Source organism: Copadichromis virginalis, linkage group LG4 (assembly GCF_057382275.1).
Source record: "Copadichromis virginalis isolate Kocher_CV1m ecotype Utaka linkage group LG4, C_Virginalis_male_GT1.1, whole genome shotgun sequence".
Lineage (NCBI taxonomy): Eukaryota > Metazoa > Chordata > Actinopteri > Cichliformes > Cichlidae > Copadichromis > Copadichromis virginalis.
The window spans coordinates 3,740,501-3,763,601 of record NC_140621.1 but is presented as its reverse complement, the minus strand read 5'-3'; the positions used below and the strand labels follow the sequence as shown (position 1 = coordinate 3,763,601).

Below are 23,101 nucleotides of genomic sequence, written 5' to 3'. Positions count from 1 at the left end.
TCCATTGTGTGTGTGTGTGTGTGTGTGTGTGTGTGTGTGTGTGTGTGTGTGTGTGTGTGTGTGGGCAGTGAGCAGTACTTGGATGCTGCTCTCTTCCTCCTCCACATAACCAGCGAGTTATGTAAGAACTCTAAAGTGTAGCCCGTATGGTACCGGTAGAGTATTTATAAATATGCCTCTGTCAATGCAAAAGAACCACACTACCCCAGAGGCGTGTTAATGCTAATGCCTGCTGCATAGAAGCTTACTTAGAGAGTGCTTACCTGCAGCCCCTCCCCCTGTTTCTATTTGCATATCTCCTGTTATTGCTAAGTGCAGAGGCTTTCAGAAGTGGATTCAATATATGTACACTGGACACTCATGAGCCACTTGTCTCAGAGACAAGTGGCTCATGCCTTTCTTGTTATATCTTTGAGCACGTGTTGACACTTTTCACTTGACACTTTAGTGAAATTCACATTCACAACAAAGAATGAGAAAAAGGGAGAAAAACAAGAGTTTTTTTTCCACTGAAATAAATATCTTCAAACTACATTTGATTTGTCTGTACTCATCTACCTGTCTGGGTCACATGAATAAGGGTTAAATTATAGGGGGAAAATGTAGTAATTCTAATTAGGCAGCAGGACTGTTTTACATCATGAAATCGTGTTTATTTAAAGCTTGAAAGTCACTTCATGTAGCATGTGCTGGAGCTGGGAGTGTTCGTGTGAAGCTTCCATAAAAACAGAGTGCCCTCAAGTGGCCGGTCCAAGAGCACACACCTTTATTGGGTAGTCTTTGAACCTCTGTTTCCCAGAGATCTGTGATGGATAAAAGCATTGGGGATTTTACACCTAGTTTTATGTAGAAAGTGGTTAATATATGAGTAAATATATAAGTATATGGTTGGCTTCGTTAGTAATTTGTACCTGTGTATAGTTATCATAAAGACCTAAAGAAAAGGGGCAAATCACATTATAAAACACTTGTGACCGAGCAGCCATTGCTATTGCTCAGTGTTTTGAAAATCATGTGTCACTACGACAGCAGTACAGGTTGAGTTCAACATCTTCAGGAAATTCTGAAAATTAGCCAACCTCAGTTGTAGGCAATTTGAAACAAGATTTAGCGAATAAACATGAAGGAGAAATACAACATATTAATAAACCTCGCTGAAAAATGTATTCCGTTTAGCATTTTACATGTAATTGCGACTAATGATAAAAAAAATCGCTTGTCTCCAATAACTCGTCTTGTCTACGGGTTTTAAATGTAATATTTTTCAGAGTACTTGAATGCAGCCTAAGGCCGACCCTTTAGAATTTTCTAGTCTTTGATTGGTTGAGTCATACGTCCGTCAAAACCGAACCTCACAGTCTGTTCGAGTCAGGGGAACAGGTTGGAAAGAGCCCGACGGAGGCTCGTACAATCAAATACTGTTGGTTGCAGGTTGTAACCGGATCTAACACACAAGCTGGTGAGGAGTCGTGTTAGTTTTGCTTCATTTATTGGATTAAAAAAAAAAAAAAGGTTGTGTTTTCTGCCTACCGTACAGACAGGCTTGCTTTCCGACGCGTGAAGAATCAACTCGCGCAGTCAGGAGCTTTGGCTTGCCATTATGTGTTGAGCTATCGCGTTAGTACTTATGGTAACACAGGCTAGCCTAAAGCTATATCATGATGTTACAGCTATACATTTTGGTGGTAGCTGGGGTTGAATGGGCTGTTATTCCTCTACTTTCTTGTGTATAATAGTCATGCAGACACAGTTTCACCACGCAGCTTGACTTCTTAACGTATTCATTCCAGAATAACAAATGGCATCATGCACTGTGAAATCCGACTAGCTTAGCAACACGAGGAAGCTAATGTCGTGACTGTTTGTACTGTTTATACCACCTATTACATGCTATAGAGGGACCTTATTAAACGTCGTGCACCTCTCAAAACAGTGTTTTGTATTTAAATAAATGGTTAATAGAGTGGTCGCATACATTTGGGTTTGTATTGACACTTCATTGTTTCCCAGTCTCTTTGCTTTCTCTATTGTTCTACAGTTGTAATATGCATGCACATGCAAACCTGTTTAATAAAAGCCTTTCCTGCTGCATATACTCCAAACTATAACCTTTTTTTTTGTTTCTAATGCATATGCAAGTCCTTTTATTCAGCAAGACAGACGTGTAAGGCACTGTGAAGAGAAGCATGAATTTTTAAGCTAAAAGTGGCATCTGAGTAGATGTGGATAGTGTTGTGTTTTTTAAAAAAAAAAAAGATAAGGAGCCCCCCCATAATAAAAGCTTATTCCCTTTTTGTTTAATTCTTACCTTAAAAAGAAAATATATTTATCATATTTTAACATAAACAAAGACAAGCAAATAAAATGAACAACAAACCACCTGTCCCAGTCCCACGCGTGGTAATCTGATACTCAAATTTAAATCAATTCAAAGTGCACACAAAAAACTGCATGGTTACCATTTACTGTCCTAAATGCTGCTGCAGCCACCACATTGGCCACATATTTCTCTTTCTCCTGGGCTGTTTGCCATTGTTTGTTTTATCCAGTGAGTGGGACACTGGGTCTTTTTCTGTTTTTTTTTCTTCCTTCTTTAATAATTGTGTTTTGGGGAACCAAAATTTTGAAATCATTAAATGTTACTTTGTTACATAATGTTAGTCTTCTAGACTTTGTACATTTAGATGTTTGGTATATTTTTATTGAAATGGTTTAACTTGGCGGGAGTTGCATATATTTGGATCATAGTTGTTATAAAACATGGATGCAACTTCTGTGATGTCAGCCATTGGTTTCTGAAGTCCTGTTCTTGAGATGCGTGTTGGTTGTAAAACAAAAACAAACAAAACCAAGCAGACTGTATGGATGAAAGCACTTGCTCATTGGCTAATGATTTGGAGTGGCCGTGGTTTGGGGGGTAGATCGTTGTCTACCAGTCGCTACCAAGTCTGGATGTCAAAATATCCTTGGGCAAGATAATGAACCCCCAGTTGCTTCCAGTGCAACTACTGGAGTGTGAGTATGTGTGCACATACGGCCGGCTGCAACCGGTTCAGATTGCCCCCCGCCTGCTTCTGCCAGAGGTTTCTTCCTGTTAAAAGGGAGTTTTTCCTTCCCACTGTCGCCAAAGTGCTTGCTCATAGGGGGTCATGTGAGTGTTGGGGTTTTTCTCTAAATGTATTATTGTAGGGTCTACCTTACAATATAAAACGCCTTGAGGCGACTTGTTGTGATTTGGCGCTGTATAAATAAATTGAATTGAATTGCACATGTGAGACGGGCATAGAAAAAGGACCTTTGTGTGACTGGGTAAACGGGGCTTGCATTGCAAAGCTGTGGTATCTGCTTTCTGCAGGATCACATGATTCTTTGTGAGAGCCAATGTTGTTTTAACCAATATGCATTTTATTCATGATATTGTGGAAAAAAGGATTCTACCATGAATCCTACAGTGCTGTCGCTCAGTGGTGGAGGCTGCTGTTACCAGAAACGTGTTTAAATCCGTGAACATTAGTTTGCAGAGTGAGTGTCAGACTTCAGTAATTGTGAGAGTGGTGATTGCTGTGCATTGAAACTAAGCACTGTTCTCGATCATTTAAAAAGAGGGAAGTCTGGCAGTGACCACTAAACCATTTAGAAGAAAAATGGTTCCTGGACTTGACATCAGTAAAACGACAACGTTTTAGTTTTAAATCTAGGATTTATTCCATTATTTTTTCTGTCTATTTTTAATTTTCCTTGAGATTTCATAAAAAGTTTACATGTTAAGCTTGTAATCAATGTTACAAACTGAGGTGTTAAATGATGTTACAGTCATTAAGTTTACAGGTGGCATTTTGACTGTACGTCTTTAAGGACTAAACCAAATCTGTTTCCTGTTTCCATTTTTTGGAGGACCTTTTTTTAAAGGAAGTAACCGCCCTCCTCTTTTGTTACAGGAAGGGCTCAGTGCAGCGTGGGTGCCCAGGGATCCACTGCCTGAGTGTGGGGAGAGCAGCGGCCGAGACCCCAGAGACATGAACCACACCAAGGGTGGCCTGGTCATCTTCACCGCCAACTCGCACCCCTCGAGCCGTGAGCTGGGCAAGAGGATTGCAGAGTAAGTTCTTAGACATGCACTCAGACACACAAAGCAAGACGGGTTATTTTAGAGTCAAAGCCCATACACGTCCTCCAGGAGAATCTCGGTCTCCTTTCTTTTGTCTCATATGGTAAAAAAGGGACATTTAAACTCACATGTGTCAAGAAGACATGTTTTGCTCTTGCTTCTTCTGTTTAACATGTGTGTTTATTGATAGCATGAGCCTACATACGCAGTCCTTATGTGCTGTCTTTTCTGTTTTTAGCCACCTTCCCGAAACAACAGGATGATTGTCCTGCCCACCTTCCCTGTCACCAGCTCATCAAATACGCTTAACTCCCATCATTGCATAAACCTTTAAAAAAGGAACCGTTTTCTAATTAAAAGGGAGATAAAAGACTCAAAAGACAGCTGTCTGCAGAGCTAAACTAATAATGGGTAAAGGGTGTGTAGCCTCATTTTAACAGAACGTGTGTGGTTGCTTTGTTAGTGTTTCATCATGTTCTGTGTAAACCGAAAATTCCTACAGTCCAAACGTACTTTAAATGCACAGAGTCCAAACATGGACTGCACAAGGACATCTGAGTCTGCATGTGTTTATAGAACAAACAGTGTTTGGCTGCTTTAGTGGACACTAAATACCTCACTGTGCACCAGGATGTAAACACTGCTTCTTATTGCATTTCCAAATGAATAGTACATTTTTTAAATGTTATACATATATTTGGTTGTGGGTTGTTTTTTTAAAAATTCATTTTTTTGTTTCAACTTTAAACAAACTTATTAACTGTTGTTTTGTCATTTTCTTTCTCAGGCGTTTAGGGGTGGAGCTTGGCAAGGTGCAGGTGTACCAGGAAGCTAACAGAGGTAAGCTCATATAATAATACATGCTACAAGATTCTTTAAAAACAATCATTTAGTGTCTTCCTAGTTTAAAGCTGTAGCAGCTAGAAAATGCTTAAATGAAAAGATTCTATTTGGAAATAGCTCTGCGAGTAATGAATGCTGAGAATGAGGTTCCAGTGAAAACCTCTATAAAGGCAGAGTACAGGAGTTATAGAAGAGTTGGACACGCATCATCTGCATAAAAAAGAATATTATATGTAGCTCACTGCTTTGTCGATTAACAAAAATTATATCTGCAACTGTTTTGGAACAAAATTAATTCTCTGGGCTTTTGACAATTAGATGACCAGGTAAAAATGGGCGGTGGACATTGATGTGATGGACAACAACAACCTAAATGAAAATACATGGCAGAGTAATAAGTGCTGGGGAATGCTGTTAGCTGCGGCTGTAATTTCAAATACATGAAGCTTACAGCCTTCTGGTGCCGTCTCGGCTCTATCACACAAACCTCATCCGAACTAAAGCGGACGAGATCGTGTAAATTGCAAACTGAAAAATGATTTCTAGTTTTACTGTGTTTGTCATCAGGTTACCTTAACTTCAAAGTTAAAGCTTCATGTTCTTTGAATTCTTTCAAGTCTGTTGTAAAGTGTATGATATGTAGTGTCGTGACATTTTTTATTAGTATTATTCAATCCTTCTCACCCACCAACAGTTAGTACTGCCATCCTATATTTAATATCTCAAACGTTTAGAAACAAAGTCTTTGATTTTTGTACAAAAACTTCCTTTAATCAGCTGCAAGTCACACGATTTAGGTTTCTTGAAAAAAAATGTTCCCCTTAAAAAGTGACAAATTTTTATGGAACATACTATATAAGTGTTTCTGCTTGTATTTGTGGAGTTTTCTCCTTGTACATTTAATAAAATGCTTCAAAAGTGTAGGTTTAAATTTATTGTTGAGCTTGTGAGAGCGTTTAAAGCAGAAACTGAAACACTTCTTGTTCCCCTTTCATGACAGCAGTGCTAGACACAAGGTCACCGTTTCAACTGAGTCTGTTCCTGTTGCAAATAAATTTCCTCTTAGAAGATCACAACCGTCCACTGGGCTTGTACTGGGCTTGTACTGGGCCATGACTGTGCTGACTTTTAAAAGTTTCTAAGCAGTAGAACGCGAAGCATTTCGCATTATTCACCACTGGAACAGTTTCTCTCATTACTGGTGTTTGGGAATGGGTTTGACAGGGTTCGTACGGGTGCTTGAAATCCTTGAAAATGCATAATTGAATTTTCAAGGATTTGAAAAGTGCTTGAATTTCAGATGTGGTGCTTAAAAGTGCTTGAAAGTGTAGCTGTATTTCATTCACCACAAATAACTATCTGATTGAATAGTTTTCTTATCAGATATAAAAATAAAATGAGTCACAAAATGTAAAAGAAAAATTTCCCCGCCTGGCTGCCTTACGTCTGTTTCAACGTGTGACCCCGCCCCTCCCTCGGACAGTCGGGGATGAGTGCGCTAACATACCTGTAGGCTGCTGTTTTAATGAGTGTTTGATGGAAAACAACAATGGCGGAGTTTGCGCTCTCCAGCATGATAGGTGAGTCCTAGTAAATAATTTTCCAGTACGTGTACGTTACACATGCTATTTTTTAAAATTATGATTATTATTATTTTGCTATCAAACTCGCTGGAGAAATGATTGAAACGCACTGAGTGTGATGCAGTATGGCAGCGCTGTTATGGAATATGCTGTGAACTTAGCTAACGTTACTTAACATTAGCCCGATGCATAACTAGCTAACTTAGGCTTTCTGATTAACCCTCTGGGGTTGACGGAGCCAAAGTCTCCATTTCAACTTGGGTCAACGTGCGGACTTCAAACTACATACCAGTGTTTAAACTGTGTTGATAGGCCACGTAAAACCGGTGTTTGTTTGTTTGTTTTTTTCTGAATAAAACAGCTGTTTACTCCGGAAGAAACGATAAAAACAGCGTTTTCTAAGGAGAGCGCTAGCAAACACGCTTTGCTTCTGAGTGAAAAAAGAAAAGGAAAAAACACTCCTTCGCTATTGGTGGAAAAATGTACCATGTCGACCAATCAAAAAATGATATGGCAACATGTGGCATCTGGTTGTTTGGGAGGAGACGGAAGCTTTAGGAGTGACAGAGAGCGAGAGTTTTGATACTGAGAGGTTTGTGACGTTTGCCGTGTTTGGAGTCTCAGGTTAGTGTGTTGTCTTGTGTAGTTAGTGTGTATTCGTTGTTTTGTTTTGTGTGTCAGTTCTACTAGTGAACAGTTGCTGCCTTAAAGCCACCAAAGGCAGACTGCAGTGTAAACGCTGAGTGACACAGCTGCTGTCAGACCTGCAGGTTTATCCCGGAGCTGTTCTCATGTGTTATAGTGACACAAACTATTTTTTGGAGTTGCATAAATAATTTCTGTGCCTTCTTATTTGATGCAGAACACTTGATTGTTCTATATAACCACATAACTTTGTTGTTTGCAAAACTTGTGCGTATTTTTTAAAAATGTAACATTTCTATTTTCATTTCAAGTTATGAAAATGATTCGTTAAACATGTTTGTGGTTTTTACAGTCAAAAATATCACTTTCTACTCGTATTTTACATTTTGTCTGAATTTAGATAAATTGTGCTGACACATTATGTCAAAATGAGAAAATAACAGATTGGCAAGATAAACAGTTTTTAAAGGTGAAATATAGAGGCCAAATCAAAAGTAGTCAAAAACAGCCAGTTATACCCTGGACACCAGCTTTTTGGAGTATTTGAAATAATGGTAATATGAGTGATCCATGTGGTTTTATTGGGAATTAACTTAAAAAACAAACAAATATCTGTCTCCTATTTCTTGTCACACAGGAAAGAAGCATCAATATCTGATGAGAAGACTTATTTATTTCTTTTTTGTTTTCCAACAGGAGAATCTAACAAGTTGATTTGTTCACATCTTAATTTTTAAGTGAAATGTGCATTTTGAGTTTATACACGATAAGGCGACCATTTCCTTTTGCAGTATATTTGTGTGTTACGTTTTTCTATGTCTTAACAAAAGGGGAACAAAGGTGTTTAAGTTCACCTGGGATGATTTGTTTTAATGTTCACATGGTCTTACTGAGGTGATGCGAATTGAAGCATGCATTCTTTTTTTTTTTTTGGCGGGAGGGAGGGGGCTGGAAAAGCTTGAAAATGGACCTTGAAAGTGCTTAAAAAGTGCTTGAATTTGACCCTGAAAAGGCACTTGGTACTAACCAATAATACTAACCAATAAAGAAAGTGGCCCTGTGTCAAGTTGTTAGCCCAGCAAGAAAAGCTGAAGCTGTCACTCAAGTTATTCCCCCAGCTGCAACCTTTATGTCATTTATCCTTTTAATTTTTATAACAAACAAACTAATTACAAAACTTACAACATACAGCAGCCAGGTCAGCACATATCATACCAAAATAATAATATAAAAGAAATGCTTCATGTTTTTACATACGTCCTCAGAGGGAACAAAACCGTGACAAACAAAAAAAAGTGTTTCTCAGAATCTGCGTTCCTTCGTGGCGTCAGATCGTCCCTGCAAGAGAGTTTTCGGTATCGTCAGTTAGCCTGGCCAGCAGCATGTTCATATGAATCGCAGTCAGCCTTGTACCTGGATCGCTGTACTCTGGTGTTTGGAAATATTAGGCATTACTGTTGGTCCCCCAGTAGGCATATTCCTGGTGACACTGTTGTAACGTTGTAATCTTATTTTCCAAAATGGGAAAATGCATTTAGAGTCCCAGATTGTATAAAGCTTTCTGGTTCTGCTTGACATTTCCAGCATATGTTATTGGTAAGTAGAAACCTAGATGCAATAAAGTAAAATCTGTGTACCATCTTATTTTCCTCTAGTTCTAACCATGATTTCTGTACATAAATCACCTGTATTGTGTTTTCCCTTTGTAAGCCATTGTTTCCAGTAAACAGTTTTCCCAACACAGACAGAAGGGTTGAACCATAATGAGGAATACGGCTGTTTAAAACGTGACACCATGTGCACCTCCCTCCATAAATGCATGGCGTTGAATTTATGGAGGGAGATATATTGCATATCTGAGGGCTGTGCTGTTGCCATTACTGCTGTCAGTGACCTGCAGCGGTCTGTGCTGCTACTGTACAACATGCTGTGTAGTGACGCAGCTAAACCCCTTTACAAGCTTTTTTTTAGTCCAGCATTAGGATACAATTGCAAATAACAATCTGTAGCTACTTTACTATGTTAGTTTCTTCTAATAATACTACTAATAATAAATAACTGCATCATGGGCATATTAAAAATGCAAATTCCATAACCTTAAATTTCCATATTTACTCAACTTACACTAATATATGGATCTAATGTTGAAACACGTTGCATTTTATTACCTCTTTTGTGACACATGATGGAGACCTGATTGTGTCCTTGAGACCTGTGTGTTTAAATGAAAGCACGAAGTACAAACAGTAAGATGGACTGCTACACATTAAAATGACACATTATACGTAACAAATTAAGAAAACACGAGTAGTTGCAGACAGACTTGAAATATTGTAGCTTGTTCCATTTATACACAGCAAAGTATTTAATCCAGTTTTTCTCAGTTCAGCTGACAGTGTGGTAACAGTAACGGAGATTTAACGGTGTAATGGTTTAACATGTCCGGAGGGGTTGTGTTTCTTTCTCAGTGTGTAGTAGGGATATGTGTGACTCAGGAGTTGTTGCTGCTCTGGCTCATCAGCTCCTACAATGTTAACAAGCAAAGCTTTGACATAAATGAGCAGTTGTATGCGATTGTAGCAATGCTCAACCACGCTCTTCGTGGTCGGTGTAACATTTCTATGACCAGCCTTTGTGTTCTCGTTAGAATGTTTTTCTTACTTTTAGATTAGTCCACTACTCTTATTTTTCCTTCTCCTTAAAATGACCGATCGGTTGGTCATCAGCAGCAGACCTGGTCTGTATATAAAACGTGGACGTAGCTCTCAGGTGTGGAAAGTACTTTGTTTTCTCATCTGTTTTTCCTGGGAAGCACATTTTGGAATGCTAGTGTCTACGATTTAGGACAGTGAGGGTGGAGGTGGTAATGAGGCTGACAGGCTGTTGTAGGCTTTGTTAGGGGGCGTGTACCGGTGAGGCTCAGTGCATGTTTGTGCGCGCGCACATTCTCTCTCTGCTCTTTCCTTCTCACATCCGCTTTTTGTTTCCATAGAAACGCGGGTACAGATCCAAGAGTCGGTGCGAGGCAAAGATGTCTTTGTCATCCAAACGATGTCAAAGTAAGAGAGAAGACAAATATTTATTTGGACGTTTCCCCAGAAACGTGTCCCTCACGTGTAATCGTCTGCTTGTCTCTCTGCACTTCAGGGACGTGAACACCACCATAATGGAGATGCTGATCATGGTGTACGCATGCAGGACGTCCTGCGCCAAAAGCATCACGGGCGTTCTCCCCTACTTCCCCTACAGCAAGCAGTGTAAGATGAGGAAGAGGGGCTCCATCGTGTCCAAGCTTGTTGCATCAATGATGTGTAAAGCTGGTGAGTCTGTCCCTTTAAAGCACTCAAGAAGAAGACAGGACACTATTCAATGTCACATATCGTAGTATTTCAAATACATGATCTGTACAAACCACAGACATGTTACAAGCTGACATGACCATGTTTGTGTAGGCCTCACCCACCTCATCACCATGGACCTCCATCAGAAAGAGATCCAAGGCTTCTTCAACATCCCAGTGGACAATTTGAGAGCCTCCCCGTTTCTGCTGCAATATATCCAGGAAGAGGTCATTTCTAAAAACAGATGTGACACACACGCCTCATTTCTATCACTTTTATTGTTTCTAGTCTTAACTTTAACAAATTTGATGCTTTTTTGATACTTTTCTACATTAGTTCATCTCTTGTGTGTCATTTTAGCTCCTCTCCCTTTAAGCTTACTTCTGATTGGCTGACTCGGGTGGGAGCAGGTGGGAGGGGCTTCTGTGCCCGAGATGGCCACGTTTTCCTTACTAATTTCATTCGTAAACAAAAGCCAGTCTGAAGGGATTAGCTGTATTTTCCTGACATCGTTCTTTGACACTTGCACCACATCTAGCATGAGCATCCACCCAGTTACAGTGTTCATATTAGCAAGGCTGTTTTGCTGACGTTAGGGGCTCTCTGCCTGCTATTACATACAAAATCAGTTTAGTAAATGGGAACAAGGTCCAAAGCTACCTGGTCCAGTGTAATATTGCAGAGCACCATCACACCTGAAACACCATCACTTCTGCTGGAAGTAGCACATGGACAAAGGTCACCTTATACAACAAAGAAACTTGTTTTGAACTTTCTTTAAACAGACCAGTTTGTCCATTTTTATACTGGGATATTATTTAGGATGTAATTTAAATTTAGGAGTCTGTAACCTGCAGTACACACCTGCTAAACTATCTATCCAGGCATGCCTGCTGACACCTGGATATGAACATATATTAAACACGTAGAGAAACAAAGAAGCTTGATATTCTTGCTTGCTGAGTTCTGATTGGATAAGCTATTGTGTGCTTAACCGTATGTAACTCTGACCTCAGTTTTGTGTCTCCTCCCCCTCAGATCCCCGACTACCGAAACGCTGTGATTGTTGCCAAGTCGCCAGCTTCTGCCAAAAGGTAGGCTCATCTCCTCTCGTCTGTACGAAGTCGCCTTTATCTGTGTTACCATTGCTGATGAGGCCAGCTTGTTGCTCACTTCCTTTTTGTAGTGCTTTTATTTTTGTCACAGTGTGACATGAGTTCAGGCTGGTTTCTGTGTGTCTTGTATTGGAGTAAGTTGTGAAGCGCTGCTGACTTGGTGTGCGCAGGGCTCAGTCGTTCGCCGAGCGGCTGCGTCTGGGTATCGCAGTGATCCACGGAGAAGCTCAGGACGCCGAATCAGACCAAGTAGACGGCCGACATTCCCCACCCACCGTCAAGACCACCGGAGCCATTCACCCCAGCATGGAGATACCATGTAATGCACGCAAACTTGCAAAGAACTCGTCACACGCAGGACTTTGTGCACCCCGTATGAATCACAGCAGGACTCACTGTCTGTGTTCCCTTCCAGTGTTGATCCCTAAAGAGAAGCCCCCCATCACTGTGGTGGGAGACGTCGGAGGACGCATCGCCATCATAGTGGTGAGAGATGACGCACAGTTTCTGAATTTTGGGATGTCAATGTAGACAATATGTCAAATCGACCCACTTGAAAATGCGTGTGAGTGAAAGTGGCTGCAGGAAACTGAGGCAGCACTTTGAGAAGTCGGTCAGCGGTACCTGCAGCCATAATGAGTTCACAGTAACAGTGAGAGTTAGTAGTTTGCTGAGAGGATGTAGCTGTGAGCTTCCTGACAACTTCCTGACTCGTGGTGGCTGCTCCCTCCAATTAATCAACAGTCTAACAAAAAAGCCCCAAACGAACACGAACATGATCAGCATGAACTGCTGTGAGGAAAAGTCCTTTAATTACTTCAAAATGAAATCCACCCTTTCACTCGCTGAATCCTTTTTGAGGTGAACCAGCATTAGATGTAAGCACAGCGTTACCATTAGCAGTCATCTCGTTTTCACAAAGACTGAGAGGAAACTGTGAGAAAGCGAGTCTAGCCAATCAGGAGTCGTCTCTGTGGTGCAGTAGTTAGTATGAAAGTGTGTCACTTATAGATTTATTGGTCATAAGTGATTAGAAAACACACTGAAACACACCTGAATGGTGACTTTGCCCTAAACTAAAGTTTAAAGCATGTTGATCTCTGTCACACATTACACAGCTTCATTAATCTGTGTCTGTTTACTCATACCAGTCCCAGCACTCGACAAATACCCTGAAAACTCCTGCTATGAACACAGTTAGCCAAGTACAGTTACATTTTATATATATGTATATTTTAAACTGTCATGCATCAGTGCCTCAGCACACGATGCTGATCCTGTCCTTGTGTGACTGCTGGTTGGATCTCTCGGGGCAGAGGTGGGACAGCCTCCATGTTTCCCTCACAGAATATATTTCTATTAACCCTTTAGAGCCGGTCAGAGCAGCACGCTCCGTTTTGCATAACTATTTTTAAATCCCGGTAGCTCTGCAACCACGTGAGCTAGTGCGATAGTTTTATTTGCATATGAAACCGGAGGAGTTGTACTTACATCTGATCCCATCAGCTTGTCCTCGGTCACAGTTTCCTTCCACATACAGCTTTGCAAAAGCTGCATAAAAAGCAGCAACAAAAACATAATATTCCAGAAACACGCTTCGCCGATCCGATCAGCTGTTTGTAAGACTTCCTACGTCCATCAGCGCGAACTATCACATGACCGCATGACCTGCCCGAAACCGGAAGTGACGTCATTTTGCGGAAATGTAGTTTTTTACCATCAGGGCCTCATGAGCCTATACTGGTGTTTTTAAAATTTATCTTTGACTTTATGACTTCCTGTGTCGTTTCTGGGATGCTTCATATTGCTCTGCTGGAAATAGTTTATTTTGATGCATATGCTGCTTTTTTGCAAATTTGCACTATAATATTTATTTTCGTTTTTCCTGCAGTATATAAAAATTGGTGTATTTCAAAAATAAAACTATGAAGACACTCAAAATAAATTTCCTGTGGTGGGAAACTATTTTGTGCAACTTTTTTGTATTTACAGTTTTGAGGCATAAGCCTCTTAAATTTCTCTAACTAGAAATATATGTTAAAAAAATAAAAATTTTTTTTATTTATTTTTGTAGTTTTTTGCAATTTATGTAATTACTATGCACTTAATGCATGCATATTATTAATATTTGGGCTATAACAGTTGTATTGATGTATAGCAACTTGAAATGCTCCTAAAAATGGCTCCACAGCAGGTAAAAATATAATATAAGCTCTGGCAGACTTGGTTCTATGGTAGGTCTTAAAGGGTTAATGATTCTTGGAGTGCCAGCTCACTCACTCACAGGTCTTTCATACAAACATGAAGTTGAATTCAGTCACACTGGTAATCTGCAGAAATTGGCCTCTAAAGACTAGCAGGACAAAGAGGAGATAGCTGCACAGCTGTTACAGTAACATGTTTCCATAACGTAACATTAAATCTTGTGATTTTGCTCATTTTTGTCCTGTCGAACTGAACTGTCTGGGTGTGGGTCGACTCTTTCACTCAGTCAGAAAAGGAGGAATGTTGTTGAGTAATGTGGAAAATGATCCCGCTCCTCTGTGCCCTGAACGAGCAGTTTTGAAACCTTGGTATATATCAGTACAGACCGGGCTTGATGACCATTAGAACAGCTTCTGGGTGTTTTCCAAAGATTAGCCCCAGTAAGCTGCGTAGTCGCTAACTGACGCAAACTCAGACATTTTGTTCTATAAGCAGGTCTGAAGTATGAGGAACAAGCTTTACCTGCAGTAGGTGTCCCAGGTGGAAAACGCTCAGTGAGAATTAGATTCTTTTCTTTGTCATATTTCAGTAAACTGCAGTTCTGGATGGGTGTGAGTGTGCAAATCAGTTCTAAAACTGATCATTAATTGGAGCACTAGAAGATTTACTGAATGTAAGTTTCCGGAACAAATTACCGATGATGTTAACGTAAAAATAAAAGTTCAACATCCATATGGGAAGAACTGAGAGAGGAGGGTGAGCTAGGCAAAATTACTGCGCCGCATCAGGAACACCGAAAGGAGGTTGGGTGGGGCGGACTGTCCTCAGCACGTTTAAAACCATGCCCGTTTGTCCCCAGGATGACATCATCGATGATGTGGACAGCTTCGTGGCAGCAGCGGAGACGCTGAAGGAAAGAGGGGCCTACAAGATTTTTGTCATGGCGACACACGGCCTCCTCTCCTCAGACGCCCCCAGGTTCATAGAGGAGTCGGCAATCGATGAGGTGAGTCGTCGTTCTTAGGCTTCCGTCAGCATGGCCGCCTCCTCCTCACGTGTGTCATTGTCTCCAGGTGGTGGTGACCAACACGATTCCCCACGAACTCCAGAAGCTCCAGTGTCCAAAGATCAAGACGGTGGACATCAGCATGATCCTGTCAGAGGCCATCCGCCGCATCCACAACGGAGAGTCCATGTCCTACCTGTTCCGCAACATCGGAGTGGACGACTGAATAACCTGTCACACACACACACACACACACACACACACACACACACACACACACACACACACACACACACACACACTTTGCCTTCTCAGTCCTCTCCTGATACATAGATGAACGATGAGCGTAGTCAGCACCCTGAAGTGCTACCTCTATCATAACATACGAATATGAATGCTAACCTGTCCTTTGATTGCAGCTGAAGGATGTGGTGACTGAACACACACTCTCATGCATGCGTATCTAAGCACACCTAGTTTTGTTCATAGCTTTGACCAAACACACACACTCTCTGATTAGTGTCCCCAGTGGATATTAAGGGATTACTGCCGAGCTCTCCGGTGGCTGCGCTCCACACGCCTCAGTTCCTTTTGTCTTGTATCTTTCCCCCATAGAAATGATGTCGAGGTTAAATCAGCTCATGTTAGCACTCGTTTGTTAGCACTGAATGTGTCTGATGTTATTAGTAAAGGAGATTGTACTGATAATGTCGGTGCCTTCCACAGGACACAACACACAGGCCTTCGCTGCTCTTTTACACCTCGCCCTCGTTAGCAACTCTGGAATATACGCTTCACAGCTAATGACCACATGTTGTGCATGTTCAAATCCAAATGTGTGTTTGATTATTTCTGTGGTGTCTGAATGTGCAACTAACACGGCTCATTTCAACTGGTCCCAGCAGCCATACGTCTGAGTGGATGCCATAGTGTTTAGATGTTAATCTGGTGTCAAATCTACTAAATGCTAATGTTGACCTGCGTTTAACAGGAAGTCTTTGGATCTTGATAATTGGATGTTCCATTTAATGACAGTAAGTCATCCATGTAAATGTGCCATCATCTCAATACTTAGTGTTGAATATTTGTTCGTGTCACAAATAAACAGGGCTCTGGATGATTAAAACCTGACGCTCCAGTTCCAGATTTAAAGTGCAGTCAGTCTCTGGTTAGAAGTTTGAGGTTGTTCTTCATAAACTGGAAATCTTCCATTGTTAGATCCCTGTGAGGGAGACTGAAGAAGTTTGTTTCAACACATTGTCCAAGTTTAAATAAAACTTCAAACTGTGGCTAAAACAGGAAAAATGCATTTTTCTGACTAGCAAAACTTGACTGAAGCGGGTCTTTGTCACTTTATCAGATGCTCCCGAAATGTTTTGTATTTATTTTCTGGATTTAATATGAATAAAGATAACCTATGAAAGGAAAATGTCTTCTGCTGTGGTGGTTTGTAGCTTCATAACTGGGACCGTGTTTGCTTGAAAGCATGAAATGCTGTTTCCATATTAACCTCCCAGGACCTGGCGTCCACATATGTGGACATCACATTTTGGGACGTCGAGACCAAAATACGTAATTTTTCTCTACAAGAGCCTGATATCCACCTACGAGGACATCATGCTGCCACTGTTCTACCAAAATTTGAAACAAATGTCCTCATATGTGGATCTCATTATTTTAGGTTAAAAAAAAAATTGGTAATTCTTTGTTTTTACATTCTTTTGGTCCCAATTAACCCAAATAGCAAAGAAAAATTATAAATGCTGCCATGAAAGAGTTCAGGTCTTAGGAGGTTAATGTAGTAATATTACACTTAATGTCATTACTGTTTTATCTAAGTGGACTGGATGAAACCAAATGAGTCCGGACATATTGTTGAAATATCTGTTTAATGTAACTACAATCATATACTGTATTTAAAGGATGGAATATTGATGATGTCACCCATCGGTTTGTACAATGCTGCGAACTTTAAGTAGACATACAGATACTAGTGTTAAAAATAGTCCAGTAAAAGCTGAAGCACTGATTCAACCTCTTAAGTAAAAGTGATAAAAGTACAGGCTCTGAAATGTACCTGTGTGCAAAGCTAGCTGAACCTTGTGCTATTTTATGGAATAATAAAATAATATCAGTAGATATGAAAGCAAACTTTATTTCACTCAAATTTTTAATTCTAATAAAGGTACTTTGAATGAGTTAAGTCGAACATGAGCAGAAAAATGGAAAATCGCTCTGCTGTCTGACGCCTACGTCGCAGACCTGACTTTGCCTTTGAACGGAAATAAAGGGAAGAGGTCAAAGTGGATTCAGCAGGTGGGAACCCTAAAATCAGTTGATTTTCAGGAGATTTTCTTAATGTGCAAGCTGTGATCAGCTGATTTGGGCTACTACTGCTCTGAGGGTCACTGCTGTTTGTGGATTTACACAACTGAAATGAACAAGATGTCAGCAGATGTTTCCTGAGGCGTCCTGGCTGGTTTCCATCCTCTACACGATGTTTATGCTGTCTTTAAATTAGACAGAATAACGTTGGTCAGTATCATCAGCTTAACTTCACTTACACTTGATGCAACCTCACTCTGACCATGAAACCACTGTGCACCAGTCACACACTGCTCTTTACTTTAAACCCATCACAGTACAGAAAGTAACCTCTTTATCCTGCACTAACCTGCAGAGGACTTTCATGTTACCTTTGAATAGTCTCAGTTTGATTTGCTCCAGTTTGAGAATATGTCACATGTCACCCAATATCTGATTTAAAAACATGAGGACTTACATGTAAGCTTTAAATTTCCACTGAACAGTCCTTAAATCTAACCTCTTCTTCCTCTGCCCGTCTTTCTTTCTCCATCTCTGAGTGAAGTTAGCTCTCCTTCTTTTCTCTCCCTCTGAAATAGAGTAGCTGGACCTTCAGCTAGCATCACACTGTGACAAACTGCACACAAACTGTTTGTGTGTTTGGTGATGTTTCTTGTGCTGATAGAAAAGTTGCATTTGAATTGACCTGATACTCAAAAACATCACTCCCTTTATGATCACTCCTCTTTTGTAGCGCTAGCTACACTGATGAGTATCTGCAGGGTCAGTTAGGGCTCATCCAAGACGCTTCTTCATGAGGAAGTTGCACTGCTTGCAACCATTCAACAGGCCTCTCCTGCTTTGTCTACTTTGCTTGGGAGCCATAATTTTACATCATAAAACCACATTGTATTAAACTAGATGTGAAATTAGCAACTGAAAGTTTTTAGGAAAGTGTTTACTAAGGTGATTAAAAACAAAATACTCATGATCACGTTCTCCACAGACTTCTATACAACTGCATGCGATTCTGCAACTATTCTGCTGGCCATTACCAAAAGTGCCTGTTTAAGGGGTTTCAACATGTTGGCTTCACTTTTCAGACTCTGAGGTAAAACAGCTTCATTGAAGCAGGGGGTGAATTGAGGTATTGAGGTAATTCTCAGTATTTCTTCCATCATACCTGCATACAGCTGCTGCTAAATGGAAGGTGCATCCAGAGCATCAAGAAATCCCCCTTGAAGCCTGAGGCCATTGTGTTGCCCTTCTTCTTCCTCCAGTACTCTGAGAGAACAGTTAGCTAGAGGTTGGGGAAGTCCATCCATCCATCCATTCGCTTCCGCTTATCCTTTTCAGGGGCGCTGGAGCCTATCCCAGCTGTCATAGGGCGAGAGGCGGGGTACACCCCGGAAAGGTCGCCAGTCTGTCGCAGGGTGGTTGGGGAGGTAAGATCTGTAAATCAATGCACACTTCAAACATATGTGAACAGTGAAATATGAAGTTAAATAAAACTTGTTTTTTTTCTTGTCATATTTGATCTTTATTAACGCTGACAGACAGGTATTGGTTCAGACAAACATGGTGGCATCAACTGAAAACAGAACCAGGCAGAGAAGGAAATCTGTTTCAGACCCGAGACGCACTCCGAGGTCAGATTGTCCCGCTCTCATCATTTGGCACCGCATGACTGTTAGTCTTTCAAACCACACGACTTCACTGTCTAATTTCAAGCCAAGGACTAATAGTTTTGTAAAGAAAAGGACAGAACTGCTCCAAAGTGCGGTAAATTTTGGCGATGCATGAAAATAGAAAAAACAAAGAAACAAAAAACAAATTGCAAGGATTCTCATAGTGCTTTTGTTTCTTGTAATTTCACCCCCCACCACCATTTTTCTTCCAGTTTCTTAAAAGTTGCTGTGTGACACGCGTGATGTGAGCACAAGATTGCATCTGCTCTACATAGCAAGCATCTGTTCTTCTAGTTCTATAGAGGCTGGGTGTAAAGTGTTTAAGGATTGGCTACCAGTGGTTACAGCGCAGAACATGCCAGAGTTTTTAAGCTTTTCACCTTGAACATCAAAAACGGTCATTATGCAAACACAATCAGAAGCAACTTGACTTTGGGTCCTAGCATTTCAGTGCAATTTGGACTGAGGCTCATCAACCAAGGCGATCTGAAGGCAGAGATAACAGGAAGTACATGTGCAAACATCCATCCATCCAGTATAACTTATCAAGGTCTGAACTGCAGGGTCAGCAGTTCAAGCAGAAGTACCTACACCTCCATCTCTCAACCATCTCCATCTTTTCAGGAGGGTCACTGAGGTGTTCCAATGGCAGCCAAGAGACGCAATCTCTCCAGTTCATCCAGAGTCTCCTCCTTTCCTCTTACAGATAAGTCATCTTATCTGTAAGAGGAGACCAGACGCCCATCGGAGGAAGCTGATGCTTGTATCCACTATCTCAATCTTTAGGTCACTGCCCACAGCTTGAGGTCACAGGTGATGGGGATAGATCCAACCAGTAAATTGACAACTTTGCTCCACGCTCAGCTTTCTCTTCACAGCAATAAGCTGGTACTACATCTGCATTACTGCAGACCCTTCACCAATCAATCTGTTAATCTCTGGCTCCACTTCTCCAGTCTTGAACAAGAACCGGTGATACCCAAGGCAGGACCTCATCCTCAATCAGGGGCAGGGCAATTCTCATCCTCGCAGAAAAGCACAACATTGTAAGCTAGAGGTTAACCACTTGACAAAGCCTAAAAGGACCACGTCACTTGTGAATTCCCAACGCCACCAAACCAAAACCAACACGGCCTTTAGCTACATCTAGAATATGTTGTCCATAAAGGACATGAACAGATGGAGAGGCTAACTGTCTGACTTTCGCAAACAGATCTAATTTGGACTAACCTGAGACACTTGTGAATGACCTATTAAGCAGTTTCTGTGTACTGGCTACTTAACACTGATTATAACCTCCACCAACAACAACAATCAGTTATGACTCCTTGAAATGTACAAAGTGATTAGACAAGAACCGTAATCCTTTACCTACAAGCAAGGCACTGAACCCTCTCACTTCAGAGGCCGCCTGTTGACGAAAATGGTTTTGAAGGTCATTCCCCGAAATATGAACTGGGGGCAAATGATGAGTTTATTATCAAAAATCAATCTGTAACAGCTCTTACATGGCGTAGTGCTACAATCAGTCAGTCTACCAATGTGGCAGTTTGTCTGTAATCACTGGTATTATCTTTAAACTGATGAGGACAAGCTAATTTTGTTTTTTCCAACGTAGACACAGCGGATGGGGCGGGAAGGGTAACAAATGACAGTCAGCTACAGTTAGCAAACATCGGAAGGCTTTTTAGAGGCAAAAGCAGCAGGTTAACTTATAGGTCATAAAAAGGCAAGCTGATCACTTCCTGTGTTTAGACATTAAAACCCAAAGTGACCAGGGTTCGATTTGGTGATACAACAGCTTTTGTACAGCTCACACTGTTTCAACACCGAGATGAAACTGTAATAAAAAATACTTAAGAAATAAAAATACTCAAGTGAGTTGCTTATGGCTGATTTTCATTCCTTTAAAACAAAAAATGCTCTTTCACCTTTGCTTCCATCTATTAAGACAACACTTTAAAACATACTGCAGGTTTGGAACAAATACTTGGTGTCTTTTTAGCAAAAGAAGAAGAATTCTTACATGAAAATAATCATACATTGTGATTTTGGAGTTACTCCTCCATGTTCATCAGCCAGACAGTACAAACACAAAAGATTATTTTCTGGTGGTTGAATGTCCTCATATTCCTGTTTGTTTCCACGTCCCCCGACAGTTCTCAAACAGAAACGTGCAAAAAGACTTAAAACTCTGCCCCCATGTCTCTCTAGATATCTGTTAATGCACAAATACTGTAGGTCAAAGGTGAAGCACAGATTCAGATCAGTTTCAGCTCCAACAGAGTGGGTGTGAAGAACAAAGCCAGGCTGAGGCTGAAGGCAGGGGCAGATTGGTCTTAGCAAAACAAGCTTTTTTTTTTTTAAAGCAAATACCTCAGGAAAACATGCTTCTACCTAGCAAGTAAGCTTGGAAATGCAACTTTTCATTTTCAAGCAGATAGCAGCTTTATCTAAATAGTCGTGATTTGTCAAAATTATTTTGGGTTTCAAAGAAACGACGATACGTTTTCAATGTAGCCATGCTATAAGCTTTGTGATGCTATACTCAGGCACAGCAGTGCTTCGAAATGCTAACACTGGCATACGAGCGTGATCGCAGGCCCAGCAGGGTAATGTTGAGCAGGCTTACCGTGTTCGTGAAATCCATTCAACACGTTAGCATGCTAACATTAGTGGAATTTAGAACCTTAATATTTGATGAATTAACATTTATAACCGGCTGTTGGTGCAAAAGGGAAACTCGGTATGCTTCCTCTGGGCACTATGAACATCGGTACAATGGGCTTGAAGATAATGAGAGCAAAGTTGCAATGCAAATGGTACCATTCTCAGAACCAGGGTGCTAGTGTGGCTAAGGTTTGGGAAAAAGCTGTAGAGATTGGTTTTAACTTGTCAACCTCAAAACTGCTCCATTCATTATGAGTTAAGCTTAAGTAGCCTAATTAGATCTCGGGATTGTACTCCACTTGTGGTTTTTCAAATAATGTGAGCTAATCAGAGCTTGCCAGCAAGCTCTACTGTCTTTACTCTCTCTACTATCTTGATTAACACAGGCGCTCATAACAACAGTTACCACGGGGAATGACAGCAGCAAAATACATAATCTACCAGTTCAGAATTTCATTTCACATGTAAAGGCCATCTTTCAGAGCACCATTTTGCCATTCACATGAATACAAGTTTCATATTTGAAACGGTCCACATTATAATTTTCACATAATTTTTTATAAACATAGAGCGTACAGTAACCAGTATCACAGGTTCAATCCTTGTCTAATTAGTCTATTCTCAGCAAATCAACCTTTTGATTCTGCTAATCTTAAAAAAGGTTGCAACTCATTACATTGATCTGACCAAAGAGGAGTTTGGGGAAAAGAAAAGAAATCATATTCAGGTAGATGGAGTTGACACATTGGTTACTGAATTCCTGAAGAAACACCTGACCTTTAATGGCTATAATAACACTTCAACCAGTTCAACTACGTCAGGCATGTATCGCTAACTTAAATTCATTTTCTATAGGTATAATACTGGCACTGGGACCCTCTACTTTTCTCCTAATGTAAGATATGTGGAGTGTGTTTACATGCACACAGTTTTCTGAATAACCCCGATGCTCATATCCATGTGACGGTCTTGTTACACAAACACTTCAGTGGCTACACTATCCTGTTATGCTAGCAGGCTTCACTAGCTAGTGAGGTGCTACTAGCTAGTGAGAATTGATAAATACTGATACAAATATCAATATAAAACAGAACTGGCAAAGACTCTGGCATCCTTGATAGTTCTACTACTGTCAGTCGACACTTATAGCCTAACAAGCTAACCGACAGCCAAATGACATTAGCCAATACAGAACCACGGAGAAATGTCACTAACTTAGAACTAGTGACATTTGACTAGTCAGTATGTAATGTTCAAACAAAAGAAACTATTAAACTATTACAATAACACTTACAGAAACAGAAACCACTTCATAAAGGTAACTTTTAGCTAGTAAAGTTTAAGATTTTATGTTTTTTTTTAATGTTCAAATAAAATCTAATATTTGAGTGTCCAGTGTTTCACTATACTCCGTTTATATCATGTTAGTCAATTTATGATCTGGAAATTTAAGTCAGCCAATGAAGAAAAACAAAAACTGGGGGATCAATTGAAATTTTTTCAGTAGTAGTTTCCACTTACTTTTTATACTTGCTAGTTTTGGAAGAGAATTCGTGTGATAGTTCTGGGGGAAAAACTGAAGTTAAATTCAAA

The 23,101-nt window shown here is 40.5% G+C and overlaps 1 protein-coding gene across 3 annotated transcripts; it reads left to right on the top strand.

The window, feature by feature from the left end:
* Nucleotides 1-1,335: 1,335 nt before the first annotated feature.
* Nucleotides 1,336-16,279, top strand: prpsap2 (phosphoribosyl pyrophosphate synthetase-associated protein 2). 3 transcript variants are annotated; one of them, XM_085453169.1, is made up of 11 exons: nt 1,337-1,459; nt 3,939-4,099; nt 4,896-4,948; nt 10,172-10,238; nt 10,327-10,499; nt 10,632-10,747; nt 11,559-11,614; nt 11,806-11,954; nt 12,051-12,121; nt 14,700-14,846; nt 14,914-16,279. In XM_085453169.1, the coding sequence occupies exons 2-11, from the start codon at nt 4,017-4,019 to the stop codon at nt 15,070-15,072; spliced, it is 1,074 nt and encodes a 357-aa protein (XP_085309295.1). In that variant the 5' UTR covers nt 1,337-1,459; nt 3,939-4,016; the 3' UTR covers nt 15,073-16,279. The 3 variants fall into 3 exon arrangements, with proteins under 3 accessions (XP_085309294.1, XP_085309295.1, XP_085309296.1); XM_085453168.1 differs by having other exon boundaries at nt 1,336-1,459; nt 11,806-12,121; XM_085453170.1 differs by lacking the exons at nt 1,337-1,459; nt 3,939-4,099; nt 4,896-4,948 and adding an exon at nt 6,441-6,531.
* The last annotated feature ends 6,822 nt before the right edge of the window (nt 16,280-23,101 follow it).

Coding starts and splice junctions, on each gene's coding strand:
- prpsap2 (XM_085453168.1), top strand. CDS start 4,017: ATGAACCACACCAAGGGTGGCCTGGTCATCTTCACCGCCAACTCGCAC. Junction 4,949..10,171: donor GTACCAGGAAGCTAACAGAG/GTAAGCTCATAT, acceptor TTGTTTCCATAG/AAACGCGGGTACAGATCCAA. Junction 10,500..10,631: donor ATCAATGATGTGTAAAGCTG/GTGAGTCTGTCC, acceptor ATGTTTGTGTAG/GCCTCACCCACCTCATCACC.